We start from the raw sequence: 18,206 nt of genomic DNA, 5'->3' as shown, positions 1-18,206 counted from the left end.
TATACCATTACTTATGCAACTGAAAATTGAATATGTGTCAGCTTTTATTTTTGTTTCTTCTGTTGGTCCCCATTAGAGAGTTGGGATCCAACAAAATATTTCAGAAAACAGGTGCTGAAACATTGGTCAGTTGATCATCTAACATGCAAGGAAAGTCATCCATTTTGGAAACTTACTTGTCGTCTTAGATACTCGTGGCTAATATTATTTTTATTGTTTATTTTGTTTTTTCCCTTTCACTGGGTCTTAGGATTCCCCTATCTCCCAATTTCTAATTTAACATGGCTGTAGAGTCACCCTGGTGCTAAATCAATGCCATATTGTGTGTGTGTGTGTGTGTGTGTGTGTGTGTGTGTGTGTGTGGTCTTTCCCCACAGGACTCTATAACCTTGCCAAATGTTGTGAGCTCCTGATGAAAACTATCAATTCCACAATGGTGGAATAAATTTATCCTCATCTGAAAAAGGTAGGGCACATATACACATGTGGTGGCAGCCTTCCTAATAATGTAGCCAGAAAGCTTGTCCACAATTTCTGTGCACACTAAATCCAGCTTAATTGGTTTCATGGTGCTTTCAGCACAGCAAATTGGTTTCACTAGTTCATGCCACTGGGCATTTTAAAAATTATTCTGTATCACAGATACTTCCATTGACTTCAGAGGCTGATTCATACCAGTGTGTAACACTTAAACTGATAAATGTGCAATTTTGATGAAGTGGTGCTAATGACATATAGCATGGCTGGTCTATACTGTCAGCAAAATGTCATATATTTTTGGTCGTGTCTTATGAAAAAGATGACCCATTATTTTAATGACATTTTGTGATCAAAGAGTCAGGGGCATGACTGGGTCTGTGGAGCACATTCTGACCCAGTTTTATCCTCCATTTCGTTTGTTACTGTGGCTAATAGTCAGAATGAATGCTATAAATAACTTGATTCTTACACACATTGAATTATGCATATGTATTGCCATAAGTATTTGTGCTAGTTTGTGAAGCGTTTGAATTGGGCGGTGTTCTGAGGAAACTAGGCCACTTGGTCAACCCTCTTCAGGTATCTCGGTGGTTCATTGGTCCCACAGGATCGTTTGACCAAGTAAGAAATGTAAAGAGGCACTCAGTATATTTCACTGTGGACTATGTCAGTGCATCAAGATAAACTTCTTGATTGCTTAGGCTATAGGTGGACTCCCTGTATGAGAACTTGAACAGCAAGTACACACAGGTGTTGAGCCAGCAAATTGTACGGCTACAGAGCACTGCTTTTTACAACAGAAGTGGTAAACACCGTGCAAAAGACCCAGGCCAGAGCACAGGGACTAACCAAGTGCTTATCGCGACTCCAGGGGGTTAAGTCACTCTCTTTAGTGGTCTGAGATACACGGTAAGCTACACCACTCTCTTCCTTTGAGACACCTACAAGAACATCAGCCAGCCAATAGGCCCCTTCTCCAGTATGTGAATCATGATAACAGTCCATGAAGAGTGATCCAATTAGGACACCAAGTTTTCAATGAAATGACACAATTCCCTGCAAGAGACTCACTTAAATAATTTTGCAAGACCGAGATCCCACAGAGACCAGTCAAAGCCTTATCATAACTCCAAGTGGGGTTTTATCACCATAGTGACCTGATGATCTGTGCCCAGCTTTGCTGGCAGTCTTTGCTTTAACAACCTTTTCTCTAAACTCCCTCTGTCTGTGATTGAGAGTGTTTGGACTGTAGAGGAACAAATAAGAATACAATGTTATGTGTACAAATCTCAAAATGCTTCTTCCATATGCATTACTTTCACCATATGAAGCATCCTTATACATTAAAAGGGACATAAAAGACTTTCTGTTATAAGATCTCATGTGACATTCATCAGGGGTGTCAAACTTACCCTACATGACGGCATAACTGGAGGCATTCTGTTCCACTTTAAGTTCATATTGTAGCACAACACTTTGAATGGGCACAAGAACATTGATAACATTCACACATAGCTACAGAAACTGTTAGGCGTATTTAACGTAAACAATTCATTTGATGTGGTATGTTCTGAGTGAGATCAACACTAGATTATAAGAACTGTTTTTCACCATGCGCACTGATAAATACCTGCAGGGAATAGTAGTTTAAAGTAGTTTAATTTTAGTTTAAAGCAAATGCCAAGTGTTCATTTGAAATCAGTCACCACCTCCACCATGCTGGACAGAGATATTTTGGTTTGAAGAAAGTAATTGCACTTATTATACTCCAGAATCATTTCTAAAGACAAATAGATCCAATTGTGTGCACAGTTAATGTCATGATTGAGATAGAACCATCTTTCTTTTAATATATTTTAACACAAATAAAGTATTGCCATATATAAAATGGATGGATAAATGGATAAAAGCTACAGAAGTTACATCTCTCGCATATATTCATGCAGTTTTGTTTCATGGGATGAACAGGAACCACATGTATGTTTAATAACAGTTTAGTTTTCGACAACTTCCAAACACATGCAATCCCAGCTGTCCGCAGTTTGTAATAGTAGCTACACGCTTCCATGTGTTCATATCAACAGTCTGCATCTCATGCCTTATTCGCAATAACACAGCAACACAAAATCTGATTTGAGCTCAACAAGCTAAGCACCTTCCAGTGACACTGGGGGACATTCGTTGTAAAAGCTTTTGGGTAACAACTTTAAGTGAGTGTTAGCTTATGCGTTGCTCAGGTATGTTCCTCACATCTGAAGATTAATTGTGATATCGATCTGAAGGATGCTTGCTCCTTGCCTTTTCAGATAGGGATAGTGACTACAGACGCTGTAGGTCAGTGTTTCTCAACCCTCTCCTGGAGGGCCCCCTGCCCTGCATGTTTTAGATCTCTCCCTGCTCCAACACAGCTGATTCAAATGATCAACTCGTTATGAACTCCTGGAGCTGCTTAATAACAAACTGATCATTTGAATCAGCTGTGTTGGAGCAGGGAGAGATCTAAAACATGCAGGGCAGGGGCCCTCCAGGAGAGGGTTGAGGAACACTGCTGTAGGTCTATCAGTCCAGGAGGTGGCAGTAATTAATAAGTTTGCCATATTGATGGCAAACTCTGATCACGTGACGGGAGTGAGCGAAGCGATTCTCGACGTGTACCATGTCGCTGGTTGTTGATGAAGCGGGGGAGTAGCAATGGACGTCGTGTTGTATGCAGTCGCTGCTGCAATCCTTCTCCTGCTGATCGTGTTTGCTGTGAAAGCACGAGGGCAAGCGGAGCAAGGTGCGTAGCTAGCTAGGTTAGGCGTCTAACGGCAGTTAGGACGGAACGGTAGAAGATAGTGAAGATGAGCAGCATTGTTAAAATACGTGACTGCTTGCGTTTCCTAGTGTGTATGTTAGCTTGCTAGCCGCAGATAACACACATAAGTTGGCAGGAGTAACAGTGTTCGACAGTTGCTCGAAAGTTGCAGGCTACTCCGTTGCCAGCGCATTGTGGAACCAAGCTAGCTAGCTTGCTGGTGATGTGGTGTTTTTGTGAGCATTCTGTCTGTCAGGCTGCTTGTAACCACATCGTTCCAGTGTGGAAGGCTGGTATTAGTCGTGCCACTGGAATAAGCGATTATGGATGGGGGCTAACTATTAATAACAACAGTGGAAGTTGCATACGTGAAAAGCAATCTATGGGCCTCCTCGTCCCTGTTTTGCAAGAAAACTGACTTTGTCAAGACCAAAATGGTTGTCCGAGGTTTCAAAACAGCTGTCATTACTGGTGACGTTGTACATGCGCCTTGTGAACATAGCAGCCATAGTTTTTCAGTGTACTTCTTCAGACGCAATGATTTTCTAGACCTGAGACTGACAAAAATAGAATTGTGTTGGTTTTCATGATGTGGGACACAACATTACCAGTAATGTTCCCATCAGCCAACGTGCCTTGTATGCAAGGTATATGTTGACACAGCCAGGAAATATCTTTACATCTTAAAAGTCATGCATTGTGCAGGAAATAACTATTTTTACCAGGAGCTAGTTTGCAGCGCTTGAAATGACTTGTGGAGGTGGGGACTTTTTTGAATATTGTTAATAAAGATCCTAAGCAACCCCTCACTGGAACCACTGTGTTGCTTCAAAGCATCTGAAGCAAGACTGTTAATGCATCATCACTGAACCCATCAGTAAGGGTTGAACCTGGCTTAAGTTGCTCCTCTCTCCTTCCCGACACCCAGCTGACCGGGAGCACAGGCAGGATGTGGTGGCTCGAGCAGCAGTGCGCCCCCAGGTGGCAGGGGAGCGCGCTGCGGGCATGCCCCGCCGGCGCAGGATGATGGCAAGACGCACCCAGAGGGACGATTCTGACAACGGTAAACGCACCCCTCCGCTGTTCACCGCGAATCAAACGCAGGAATCCTTTTCCCTTCTAGCAGGGTGGTGTAGTGATAAGGAACGGGGCTCGTAACCACAAGGTCGCTGGTTCAAATCCCTGCTAAGGCGCTGCTGTTGTACTCCTGGGCAAGGTCCTTGACCCACAATTTCCTCAGGAAATACAGAGCTGTGTTAATGGATAAAACTTTAACATACTGCATGTAAGTTGCTCTGGGTAAGACTGTCTGCTAAATGACAATAATATAATGTAATAAATCCGTTTAGCAGCTAGCTTCAGTCATGACACATGCAGAGGGTCTGTTCTATGGCCTTTAATGTCCAGACCCCAAGTTCAAGTGAGTGGATGTGTATAGGCCTTTAGAGCAGGTGCTTGGTGGATCCACTTGTTGTACATTGTACTGATGCCCTTGTGTCTGTCGTCTGTGCCCAACATCATCCCATCCTAATGATATACAGACCAGCTGATCTGCACAGAATTTGCTCTGACGTGATGCTCGTGAACAAGCAGTTGGAGTCTGTTTTTTTTTTTTTTTTCTCAGAGGACAGCAATGTGGAGGAAGACAACGAGGACGCGGACCCACAGTTCCAGTCTGCAGGGAAAATTGGGGCTAAGAAACAGAGGAAACTGGATGAGAAGCAGGCCAGGAAGGCCCAGAGAGAGGTAGAGATGGCGGGAAGGAAGGGTGGGTGGGTGGATGGAAGGATGGAAGGATGGATGGATGGATGGATGGATTGATGTAGGGGGCGACCTGGTTTAGTGTGGTGTGTGTTTTGTTCAGTAATTCCTCTCTATGAGCAACTTCGAAATGGCACAGCTTTGCTCACATCCAGCTGAAAAACAGTACTGTTTGAAAATGGGTGGAAGTATGAGTATCATTGAATTGAGCTTAAGTGCCAGGGGTGTTTTGATGTCATTAGGGGTAAATTACAATAAACTGAATAAATACTGTCGACTCATTAGTAGCATTAATAGAATATGCAGCTCAGGCCTTGAGCCATTACTCCTAATACTCCTGTTACTGTTTTATACCAGTGAAAAGTATTTCTGCCCGAAGTATTACATTATTCAAATCAATGAATGTGATTGCTGCACAGCGTGGTTTTGTTGTGTTCTCCTTGTTTGGATTTGTTGGGTATTAGCTCAGATTTTATAATAATGTGTGTGGTTAGGCATACTGCGAAATTCTGTAGATGAGAATAGGAATGACACTGAAAAAGTTAGGGAACGATTAGTGTATTCAGAAGCTTTATCAGCCATTTTTGTGCATCGCCAACAGTGGGACTGAGTGTAAGGCTGGCCTTAAGTATGTGAATATTGTGAAATAGCTGTGTAAAGGAAGCAGGGCATGTGATTGGCTACGCTGTGTGACAGGCGGAGCTGGAGGAACGAGAGGAGAGGAAGAGGACTCAGGAGCTGAGAGAGCAGGAGAAACGGAAGGAGGAGGAGAGAGAGAGGCAGCAGGAGCAGAGACAGGTAACAGTACCTGGGATCGACATTCACTTTGACAAACACGTGCACTATTTAAAAAAGTATTCAACGTTTAACATTTTTATGCTGTCATGTATAAGGAAACTTAAGTTTTGTTTGTGTATTTTTAGCCTTTTAGCACTGTAACATTATAGCGTTGTATAGCGTTTTAACTTCTAAACAAGCAATAACTGCACTACATCTTTAAGTCCTGATTTCAGGAGTGACCTTTGTACTTTTGATGTATGGACAAGGACACTGACTGTTCTACTAGTTTGTAACACCAGTGTTTCATCCAGGTAAACAAATAATTGATATAATTGGGCAACTAAGAGCTCAGGTGTAGCAAAAGCCAGAGATGCCTTGGCCCGCCAGGAGTGGAGCTGTGTGCCTGTGGCTGTTCTTAGATGTCTCCATACACTTACACACTGTGCCATCAAGCCTGCCCTCACACCCCAGTGTTGGTGTTCCAGGAGGAAGAGAGTCGTCGGGCAAAGGAGGAGCAGGAGAGAAGGGAGGAAGAGGAGTACCAGCGGCTGAAGGAGTCTTTCGTCATTGAGGAGCAGGGTGTCGCCGATGAGCTAACAGAACAGGAGGTTGTGACACACTGTGTGTGTGTGTGTGTGTGTGTGTGTGTGTTCATGTGTATGTTTGTGGGCACGTGTGAGAGAGAAAGAAAGAGACTTGGTTTCTATTCTCATCACAAATGCTGTGTAATGCTGTCCACATCTGTCCCAGAGTGAGAGCGTGAAACATATTCCGCTGTATGTGCATGTGTGTGTTTGTGCATGTGTGTGTGTGTGTGTGTGTGTGTGTGTGTGTGTGTGTGTGTGTGTGTGTGTGTGAGATAGCTAGGCTATTACCCTGTGAGTGCCTGTCTGTTTCCCTGCCTGCCTCTCTCTGTGTGAAAGATCAGTCTGTTTTAATCTTAATATACTATTTTTTATTCCAGTCTCGCAGTCTGCTGCAGGAATTCATTCAGTACGTTAAGGTGAGAGCCGACACAGATGTCATTCTGTCTCTTCACCCCTCGATTTCGTACTGTCCCCCATTTTCTGCACACAGCTCTCTGCAAATGGCATCGGTGAACAACAGGTGATCAAGGTGCATAGTGCGTAAAAGCCCCCTCTGCCCTGATTTGTTCATATTTACATATCATTATTTTACCAGAGCAAGACATCCAGCCAAAAGCAGTATACGTATTTCATTTTACGCATTACATTACATTATGTCCTTTAGCAGACGCTCTTGGTCAGGGCGACTTCCAAATAAGATAATTTCAAGAGTTTCAATTAAAGTCCATTAGCTTGAAGCATCAATTACTTAACATGTTGATTGTGAACATAATTTGTGGGGTGTTTATTATATTTGTTCATGGCACTCCGTATAAAAATATCACTGTTTGGACATGTCATCAGTGTCATCAGGGCAATATCACCTGAATGGTTATCACTGTTTAGGTTTCCCTTGTTCTTCTTACTTTTTGTACATCTTGTTGCATTTGTTTAGCTATGACCTAATGCATGCTAAACCATATGGCTAAGCCTAACCAACTGCAGAAAGTATATACTGTATCAATACACTACAACTGATATGAGTCAGACTGCCATCCAGTAGACAGAATTAAGCTCATGCTATTGTGTATCGTATTAGTTGCCCTATAGGCTGTAATTGTACAAATCTAATAGTACTGTGTCCTCAAACAGGTGCTGCTCTCAGCTGAGAACTGTCTCATTGTGGAACTGTACACATCCTGTCCCCGTACTGTCGCTATACTTGCTGTATGCACTTTTGTAAGTCGCTTTGGATAAAAGCGTCTGCTAAATAAATAAATGTAAATGTAAATGTAAATGCTGTGTTTCTGCATCTCTCTCAGGACTCCAAGGTGGTTCTTTTGGAGGACTTGGCCTCCCACTTTGGAATGCGCACCCAGGTCAGTGTTAACGCATGATGAAAAAACGCACTGCGCTGCGTAAGTAGGAATTCAGTATGGGTGAGGGGACATGAAGCCACTCTTAAGAAAAACATGGAAAAAAGGTAACATTTAGCAAAATGTTCCCATTTGTTCGCCTGGGATGATGTTTAATATTTTAAAAATTGAGTTTTCACGTTTATACACACATAAACAAAATGTAAGCCACCAATAGCTTGGTTTGCCCGAGAGGTGTGCCCTCCTTTGATTGACTTACCTTGGGTGGGTTAGTCGTGGTGAGTCATGTGAAGTGCAAATCCACAAAATCCAAATTGCGTATCTCCCAATATGCATGTCACCTTTGAGCGTTACCTAATATGCAATAAAGCGATATGTAAAGTTGTTGCTGTGCTTGATTTTGTAGCGAGTGTGGCGGTAGAGAGGGAGATGTGGAGTTAAAGCTTCATGTTGAGGTTTATCATTGCCGTTTGACTTGTGCGTGCAGGATGCTATCTCCAGACTGCAGGACCTGATGACAGACGGCTCCCTCACAGGTGAGAGAGAGGATGCAGCCGTGCGGAGTTTGATTCATGATGCTTGCCTTTTTATTGTAACAATGTCTCTCCACTCCTGGTTATCTGCCTGCCCTCTTCTCTCCCTCCCTTATCCTCTCTTCTATCCCTTATGCTGTTTTTGTTTCCCCCCTTTGTCTCCATCCCTCTCCTACTCTTGGTCTCTCTTTCCACTTCCTTTCCCTCCCAGGTGTGATAGATGACAGGGGGAAGTTCATCTCCATCACCCCAGAGGAGCTGAGTGCTGTCGCCAACTTCATCAAGCAGCGAGGGCGGGTATCCATCAGTGAGCTGGCCCAGGCTAGCAACTCCCTCATCAACCTGACACCCGTGATCCGCAACACCGCTTGACACCACAGATACACACACACGCACACACACACACACACACACACACACACACACACACACACACACACACTCTCTAACACACACACACACACACACACATGCACGCACACTTTGTGCATATGTTCCCCAAAGCAATGGCTCCAAGCTGATGTTTGTTTCTCTGTGTAAATGTACTTCAATAAATTTTGGATATTTATGTTTTATCAATTTCCTTGTGAATTTCTTTAAACACCCAAGCAAAGTTCTTATCCAAAAATAGCCACAGGAAACATCCTAAGGTACAATGTAAAAATTGTTCAATAAATGGTTATGATTATGCTTAGTATAATGTATGCAATATCCTGCATCACAAAGGAAAAATTGTTAAATAACTATGATTATGCTCAGTATAATGTATTAATATGTTAGTTACAATGCTGCCAATGATTTCAAAGTGCAGGTACTGGGAGAACAGCCATGGAAGTAGCTTAGTTCCAATTTCTATTTTTCAGAATTCATATTTCATGTTTCAAAAATGCACATAAGCAAAGCCTTATCACAGATTTAATATCACAGAGTGTGTGTGTGCCCTGTCTTACCATCAGTTTAAGTTATAAGTTTATGATCATAGTGCTGAAGCGTAGGTGTAGTGGTAAAGAGAAGGGCTCTTACACAGAAGGTTGCTGGTTCACTTCCTTGCTTGGGCACTGCTATTGAACAAGGTACTTGTTCCCAAGGTACCCACGAACGCCTCGGTGAATATCCAGAAATTCCATCCATATTCAATGGATATTGGATAAAATTGTATGTAAGTTGTTCTGGATAAGAGCGTCCGCTATAATTTATAGCAATTGTATGTAGAGAATATACTTTGTCATATGAGGAAAGAAAAACCTGCTTTTAGATTCATTCGACATTCATTTGAATCAAAAAAGCTGCAATCGCGCGTTCCTGCACGTTACAGCATTATCGTATCAGCCTCGGATTTAAGTGCTCACCGACTGTCTGCCCCGTGTTTGTAATTTCCGGTTTTCCCGGAAGCCTCTCTGACAGCTGAACCTCTGCTTTGACAAGGAAGAGCGTCTCTATGGAGGGCTAATGTTAGTCTCCGGACAGCAATCCGATCAGGACCGCGCGTGTCGTTTCAGCTGTAGATTTGGGTTTCTGTGAAGAGAACTTGCGTGTTCTCATCCGGGTAAGAAACTAAGACGGCATTTGCGCTTGCACACAAATAAACGGGAGAGAATTAGCTAGCGACATGATCTCGCAGGTTAGTTGGCTAGCTAGATGTTCTGTGTTGAGAATTACCCTGTTAGAATCCCGTGATGATCTGGTTGGGTAATTGCTTGCATGAATCAGCTAAACTTATCTCTGTATTTTCGGTTGTGACACACGTTGTCGGTCTTGAAGGTGTGCTCACTGGGTAGTGATCGGCTCCATATCGTTGAAATATTATTGAATTTTACATTGTTTTGCTGGTTTTACTCAGATATTAATTTTTAATTTGAACTGTTACCTAGCGCTGTGAGAACTACGTCGCTGCAAACGGTTCGGTTGACAGTGCGTTGTGGTTTTTGTGGAGGTTTGTTGTAAGAGAGAGGTCGTAGCCGCCCGTTAGCATGTGTATTATGTTTTCTTCTTTATCCCCCATGCACACGGTGTTTGCGTATATGCCTCTGTTTTCTGCTGAGGGACTACAAGAAATCACGTGGTTTAACCCCCGCGAGAAATAATCCAGAGAATTCAGGGAGAACAACAAGGAGAGTTCTTGACTGTACACTGGAATAAAGAACGATCGTGCACAATATGTAAATGTGAAACACACACAACATGGGACTGAAGAGACCTTGTAACACAACACACAAATGCAGATACATGCATCTCTACAACATACACAACCCACAACCCGCTTCCCCCGCACAGACACTGCACGTAGACATACTCTGTCACACATGCAAACTGGGACCGAGATGCATTTTCACATCAGGGTGCACCTGCAGAGACCAGTACACTTATTTCACAGAAAAAGCACATGCATGTTCACGCTCACAGAGCCGCCCGTATTGTACCGCTGTCGCAGCTGTGTGTCAGTATCGGAATTGCCTATGCTCTGTCCGTCTCTCAACAGTCATGACCCTCAGCCTGTCCCCTGCTGCCGTCTGTCAGTGCTTCACCCTGGTGTCCCTTTGCACCTCTGTGGCCGACCCAAACTGGATCCAGATCAGGAATGGCAGCGACCCCAGCAGCGGGCAGCTTATCTACGGCGTGGCCTTCACTCTGCATGCTGCGGAGAACCTCACCAACACAGGTACACGCACGCGCCACACTGTCCTGCTGTCCGTCACCCTCTCTTTCTCTGTCCCTCCTTCTCTTTTCTTTCTCTATCTCTCATTCTCTGTCTCTGTTTTTTTTCTACCTCTCTCTCCACACACACACACACGGACACAAACACACACACACATGTGCATGCTCCTACACCCTAACACGAATGTGCATATGTAAATGTGTAGACGGTGCAGTCACCCCTTCGCTGACGTATTCAGGTGTTACAACATCAGTCTCATTCAGGATTTCATCACAGGCCTGCGCATATTCACAAATTCACTCGTCCGTCAGTATTATTGTGTGGTCGTGTGTGTGTGTAAATTCCAGATCCCCTGGGAGGAGTGAACGGGCTGGGAATGTGTTTGCTGTACACCCTGGCTGCGGTGTGCTACGGCGCCATCTTGCTCTCCAGCTCCTCCTTCCTGGCTGATTTCCTGGGCAGCGCCCGGGCTCGTCCACGGCTGGTTGCAGCGCTGCATATCTGCACAGGTACTGTCTGTCACCTCTGTCAGATAGCAGTTTCTTTCACACGCTCGACACACACCGTATACACTTTTAAGGGAAAGGCAGTTTCAGCCCCCAAGTGTCCCAGAGGCTGCTGTCTCTTCCTTGTGGTCAGCTCTTAAAGGATAATTCCAGCAAGCTTTTTTTTTTAGAAATGTATGTTGTTACTCACCTTTATTTTAATAGTAGTCCACACCAACAAACAATTATGTTTTTAACAGAAAAATGAAACAAGCTTATTTGCGGTTCTATAGCCAGCTCCACAGCAATTGAAGACTCACACAAACCACAGAATGTGCTTCCTCATCTCTCTCTCTTTTTCTCTCTCACTGTGAATAGAACAACCTTGCTGCGCTATTATTGCATTCGCGCCACGTTGGCTAGAGAGTGTTATTTTCAGACTTCACAAGAAGTACAAGTTGAGAAATGAGAGTTCTCTGCCTCAAGAAGATTTTTTGTACTTCATTTGTGTGCCTTCGAAAGTGTAAGGGAAGATATAATGGAAATATGTGTTTGTTTTCCAGTGAAGTGTTGCTTAAATTCTTTCATTTGACAGGACGTCACTGTTGTTCATGTTCCAGGCATAAACCGTTACTCATTTGAAGTTACCACTGAAATGTAATGGGACCTCCATGAGTGTATACCTTGACTTACATATACCATTGCACATGGCAATATAATGCTCAAGTCACATTATGCATCCATTTTCCACAGGCATGTCTACAGTACATCTGTGCTTTCATTATACATTATATAATAGATAGATATACAAATTATTTTTTCAGCCTAAGAAAGTGTTAGATGTGCCACATAATTTCAAAGATGGGACAGTATAGCCCCTGCTTGCAAGACTGGGAACAGTAACCTGTGTGCTTATCAGATTTACACAACTTCAGTCCAAGATTTCACATATTCCCATTCACACCATATGTCTGTTAGGACAGTAAGTTTCTACTCACATTAGTGTTGATTAGTTGATGATTTTTGAATGGAAGGACGTCTGCTCAAGACATTCTGAGCGTACTGGTCATATACTGCCCCCAAGTGTTGCCATGGGATGAAGGATCCCAACCATGCTCCGAAACCCAGTAGCCATGCTAAGACTGATCTCAGATCATTGTTTTGGGGCGCTGTTAATCTGGACCACTCATCCAGCTGGTGTATAATTGGACTTTGTCAGATGCCTGTGCTAGTCTAGGCAAATTCAGATTTTTGGCCTCTGTAGTCATCTGTCTTTCACGTGTTGCTGTAAAGAATGGTTCATTTGGGCCATGCTGAATGAGAATTATGTCCTTATTGTTAAAGTTAATATATTTTTCTGTTGATTGAATAATTGATAGATTAATCAGATCTCTTTTTTTAAAGTGTGTTACAACTACGTTTTTATTTCAACAACCCCCCTACCCCCACACCTTTTTTTTTTTAAACAGTTTACAGTTGCAACTTCCTGGCTAGTTAGCATAACTTTACTTGCTTTGAAATCCAGGTAAAGTTCTTCATTGACATGCTAATTTAGTGTTTTCTCATTTATTGTTATGTTTATAATATTTTTGTTTAATAATGTTTATTTTTAATACTGAGATTTTTTATCCATTTCTTCATCAGTTTTGCAGTTACTTATTGAATGTTACTAGCCAGCTGGCTAACGCTGTTACTTAAATTCCCAAATGTTACTTTTGCAATTTTTTTTCTGCAGTGCAGTGCAGAAAGGTTAGAATGATACACATCTAACTGCTGAAGGTGCTAGTTAGCTAAGCTAGAATTGGGACATGTGTAGCGGTTTATCTACTAATGCAGTAACCCAGATGTAGTATTCTGTCTTTTCTTTGACATTGCTGCAGTGCAGAATGGAAAGACATCTTACTCTGCTAAAGTAGCTAACTAGTTAGCTTGCTGAATACTGTGGCAGCATGACTCTGCTTGTCGTTTTATGTCAAACCTGTCGAGGTAGTCGTGTCCAATGGCTTATTTGTGACAGTAAGTCATCGCTTGTAAGATTACTACTTACATGGTGCATGGTGTACCAAAACCTTAGTGTACTTGTGCATGGTATACTAAATATTTACCAAGCTGGATAGTTTGTGCTAGCTCATTGCTAGCTTTCTTCAGTGTAACACAATGCAGGACCAGGTAGCAGGTCCTTTTTTTCTAATATTCAAAAACAGTTTTTCAAAGACTGGGTCAGGAAACATGTAGCTTAGTCGAAACACTATCAGAGCTTGAACCCGAACCCGAACAAAGCTGACACTGATCTGGGGTCAGTGCTCGAGCATGCTGTCCGCTAGCGCCTGACATGCGCTGACCCCCTCTGTGCCCTCCTTCTCTCCTGGACAGCGGTGTTGTGCGCGGGAGCCCTCGGCGTGTGCGGGACCTGCCTGTACGTGATCATCCGCAACCTGCAGAAGGGCCTGGCGGGGCGATTCTGGGACGGCAACGGCGGTGGTGGGGGCAGGGCGTCCGACCTGCACCCCTCCCCCGGGGAGAGCTTCTACATCGCGCTCCTGGCCCTGCTCTTCTCCGTCCTGGCCGCCGGCTTCGGCCTCCGGGGCTGCGCGGAGACCTCCCCGCACGGGGACTACATGCCCATCGAGCCGGGGGACAGTGACTGCGAGACCCCCGCCGCCAGAGAGCCGGCGGAGGAGTGGGGGGAGGTGTTCCCCGACTGGAACCGCTAGAGGAGAGACGCGCAGGTGCCGCTTCCCAGCCAGGTGGCCTTTTTTTTCCGTGCTGCGACCTCCACGGGACCAGGCTGAAGGGACCCAGTCGAGAGACCAAAAGCATGACAAAACCCCCCTAATGTTCCTTTGTTTATTTGCTTAGCCGACGCCCGTACCCGGCATGGCTTTGTGTGCTTGCACTTTTATATCTATCACACTTACAGTAACCTCTCTGTGCAGCTGAATTTTTAGTGGAGCAAATTTGCTGTTGTGTCCCAGTGGACAACAGCAGTGTTGCACCAAGGCTCAGACTCCAGGGGCCCCTGAGGTCCAGAGTCCAGAGCAATCTCTGGAACTGTGACCAAGACACCCCTGAAGGGTGAAGGAAGAATAGGAGGGGCCATTCTGGCCAAGCCAGACCGCTCAAATGATGGTGCACCAGGCCCTTTTACCCCCCAGTGACTGATCCCAGAATCGGTTCACCCAACTGCAACTAAACCTCAACAACCAGCGTGTGGAAAAAAAGGTGTTACTGATCCAGGATCAGTTCATCGGGGAAGACTGATGAAGCACTGGAAGATGAAGGATAGAGGGTCAGTTGACTGCACTCTGTCACTCAGCTGTATACCACTACCACTGTGTTTTCCTGTATCGTACAACTGGCCTTACTGTGAACACACCTCAAGTCAGCCTTGTTCACGCAACACCTACAAGTAACTTGCAGCGAATTGCAAGTTCCCTTTTCTCCTATAAATAGGGTCCACTTCACACAGAGGGTGGTTATAAGTGGGAAGAACGCCCATGGTTTTCAGTCCTGCTACAGAGGGCTGTGGAAACATATGTAAGTCCAATTTGTATGCTGTTGAGTATGTGTGTCTAGGAAGCTCAGCTGACTAATAGAAGTAATTGCATGGTAGAGAATAGCTTGCTGGCTAGTTAATAACCAAAAGTATCATTTTATTTAGGGGCTAATCTTTAAAGAGTCAGCCACTATAATAAAAATAAGTCTTGGGTATGTCTCAAGAACTTACCATTAGCACTGAGCTTCAGAGAGCTCAAGGTATTGCTGCTTATTTGAAATATATAGGAATAAAGATACCATGATTGATTGTTTAGTGGCAGGTCTCAGATCCCGTATTTAATGTGTTTGTCCTCAGCGACAGCAAAAAAGAAGCTGGCAGACACAGCTCCTGGGTTAGTACAGCTGTTGGCTCAAGTTAGTACCCCTCTCGGTCATCTGAAATGCGCCTGACCAGAGTTAGTTACTGCGGTCAAGCCAAAAGATGTGTGTGAACTAAGGCATAGGGACATTACTTTTTCAGTTTGAACAATGTCCCCCATGAATGGAGGTGCACAAAAACACTGCCACAACACACCTTCAGTCAGACAGTCCTAATTGGCTGAGGTTGGGAGAGCACGCCCTGGATTGGCTAGAGCAGTGTGACAGGTTTCTCTGATTGGCTTCCTCCATGCTGTTCTCTAGGAAAACCCTGGCCTTCAGCTTGGTCCGTTTCTCTTTTGACTCTTTCTCTGTGTCTTCCTCTTTTGTCCTTTCTACCTCTGTCTTGCTGTGAAGAATGTTTCTCAATGCTAAGTGGCTAAGGCCTGTTGCTCCACCATTGTCCGCACGATGCTCGCTGCTTGGTTACTTTTATGGTGTTTTTCATTCTCTGTCTTATTTGTTGGCACATGTAGTTTTCCCCTTGCACCAGGACCCCCGTTATAATAGACGTATTTATCACAGTAACACAATTAACACAAAGGGCTGGATTCACAAAAGGGCGATCGCTGTCTACTATATGAAGCTAATGTGTCGTCATGAAAGCTCAAAGGAGAAGTTCATTCATAAGCAGCCATTAGTATAACGGAAGCTGGTTAAATTATGTAATTTTGTTGCCTGCTGTCGAAAATGTTTCTTACTGTGTATCACAGTGAGCAGGAATAGAATGCTTCTGTCTGCAGAATGTTGAAAGTTGGAAGTTGAGTGTTATGCTGAAATGTAAGTGAAACGCACTGCACAAATTCATTTTGATAATGTACACTTACTGTTTAAACTCTTCTCCAACCTGCAATACAAATTTTATTAATTGAAGCATCTTACTACTTATATTCCATATACACAAAAACTAGATGTATTAAGAAGTGGCATTAACTGAAGTTGACTATATACATATAATGTAATTTTAAAAGTTTGTATAATACATACTATATAAGTGTATTCCTTTCATTTTGCATTTTGAATATTAACAGAAGTTACATTCGATAAGAGAGGCAGTAAGATCACATAAGATGTGCATTAAGTGGTTGTTGCTCTGTGAATCTAGCCCTCTTGTGGATATTCACATAGGTTTCTGATACAATTAGATCTTATCAAGTGAAACTCGGAAACCACTAAACAGGAAAATTGGAAAAAACAGGAAAGGATCACTATCTTGGTAAGGAAAAAATGAAAAATTTGAAATATCATTAGATGATTAAATTTTTAAAAGTCCGTCTGAGATTTAAGGTATTTGTTCTGTACCGGAACATCATGACCAGTTTGTATCCAAAGTGTAAATGCAGCTACATAAACAATAGTCTTATTGCGTTAGTAGTTTCCTGTTAACAGGCGATTCACGCTTTTGATTTAAGGTGGTCCCAAACGCCATGCATGATATTTCTGATGCGAGCTGCACAGTGACATCTTCTGTCCAGCAGAGGGCACTATACTGGAGTTACAGGTTACTGGCCACCCTCGAGTGAGCTGGAAGAGCACCTCAGGGCAGACTGCCCCTTACACAGGGTGACGCTGAGTGCAGGACATGCAGGGCAGAGAGGCCTCAACAGAGCTGCGGCATGCTTGAAGCCGGGGGGTAAAAACTGCTCAGAACTGCGCACACTATGCGGTAGGGGGAGTAGACTTCCCCTTAGCAGACATCAGCCCTGCCAATCCCCACCCTTCAGGGCAGGGGGTACTATATTTAACTGGACTGTTACTGTTTTCTTTTTTATTGTTATTATTTTTGTATTAAACTATTTGAAATGGTCTGTTTCTATGACAGAACAATAATTTGTGTAATTGCAGTTTTTTAATAAGTCGGTCTGTTTTTTTATATGATTTGTATACAATAAGGAACAGTAGTCCTCTTTTTGTGTGTCTCTCTGATGGCCCCGATCCGCTGTGCTGTCAAACCACTACTTTCCTTTACTGCACTGTTCTCCTGTAGACTGTGGACTTTTAATCTCTGTTCATTCCCTCAAGACAATCAAGCGATCACAAATATACCTCTGCCTCCACTCGGCTCTCGCCTCCTCTTTGTTTGGTTTCCACAGGCCCTGATGAACACAGCGCAGCTGTGCTCCTGTATCCTCGTTTGGTCAGGTGCGCTGCCTTTCTCTTCCTGACAGCGCGCGCGTCTCTCCTCCGATTGGCTCGGATGCCCCATGTGACACATCTGGGCCGATCGCGCACAAGTTTGCGTTGTGCGAAGGGGGAAAAACAACACCTGTGTTGAATTGTTTCCTGGAATCGGATCTGCGCTACAGATGTGCTGCTGTTGTGAGGGAGTGATTTGATAAGGGGTTGTAGTGAAGTGTGTGAAAGCGGTGGACAGGAAAAACAAGAGATTCAGTGGGGCAGAACATAACTGTATTTTCTGGTTGCGTATTAGGGAGCTCTGTCATGCAGTGAACCAGACAGCTTAGATGTGTTTGTTTGGAGCAGAACAGATATTTAGTCTGAATGTCTTAAATCCATTGGCAAAAAGTGATTGGATATACAGTTTTTTCCCTATGGATTCCCAATAATTTCCCCCATCCATAAATCTCAGCTTCCCCTCTCTCATATTCTCCCCTCTCTCTCGCTCCCTCTCTCTCTCTCTCCTCTCCCCTCTCCCTACATCACAATTGCCTCACTCCCCCCTGTCTCACACGTGTCGCTGGTCCAGGCTTCGCATTGGGTAGAGCACGTCGCCATAGTAACCTTGACACATTGTTGATGTCACCAGTGAATTTGTGAATGGGGAGAGAGAGAGAGAGAGAGAGGGAGGGAGAGAGAGAGAGAGAGAGAGAGAGAGAGAGAGAAGGCAAGGAGGGCT

At 43.9% G+C, this 18,206-nt stretch overlaps 2 protein-coding genes across 2 annotated transcripts; both read left to right on the top strand.

Moving 5' to 3' along the window:
• The first annotated feature begins 3,123 nt into the window (after positions 1 to 3,123).
• Positions 3,124 to 8,708, top strand: LOC118777486 (DDRGK domain-containing protein 1-like). The gene is made up of 9 exons (XM_036528465.1): positions 3,124 to 3,259; positions 4,206 to 4,340; positions 4,902 to 5,023; positions 5,735 to 5,836; positions 6,304 to 6,426; positions 6,783 to 6,821; positions 7,707 to 7,763; positions 8,248 to 8,296; positions 8,505 to 8,708. The coding sequence occupies exons 1-9, from the start codon at positions 3,172 to 3,174 to the stop codon at positions 8,663 to 8,665; spliced, it is 876 nt and encodes a 291-aa protein (XP_036384358.1). The 5' UTR covers positions 3,124 to 3,171; the 3' UTR covers positions 8,666 to 8,708.
• A 1,004-nt stretch (positions 8,709 to 9,712) lies between these two features.
• LOC118777488 lies at positions 9,713 to 14,925 on the top strand. The gene is made up of 4 exons (XM_036528468.1): positions 9,713 to 9,839; positions 10,773 to 10,952; positions 11,297 to 11,458; positions 13,808 to 14,925. Exons 2-4 carry the CDS (start codon positions 10,775 to 10,777, stop codon positions 14,146 to 14,148), a joined length of 681 nt encoding a protein of 226 aa, XP_036384361.1. The 5' UTR covers positions 9,713 to 9,839; positions 10,773 to 10,774; the 3' UTR covers positions 14,149 to 14,925.
• The last annotated feature ends 3,281 nt before the right edge of the window (positions 14,926 to 18,206 follow it).

The sequence above is a fragment of the Megalops cyprinoides genome, chromosome 5 (assembly GCF_013368585.1).
Source record: "Megalops cyprinoides isolate fMegCyp1 chromosome 5, fMegCyp1.pri, whole genome shotgun sequence".
Classification (NCBI taxonomy): domain Eukaryota; kingdom Metazoa; phylum Chordata; class Actinopteri; order Elopiformes; family Megalopidae; genus Megalops; species Megalops cyprinoides.
This window is presented reverse-complemented; position numbering and strand designations above follow the sequence as displayed.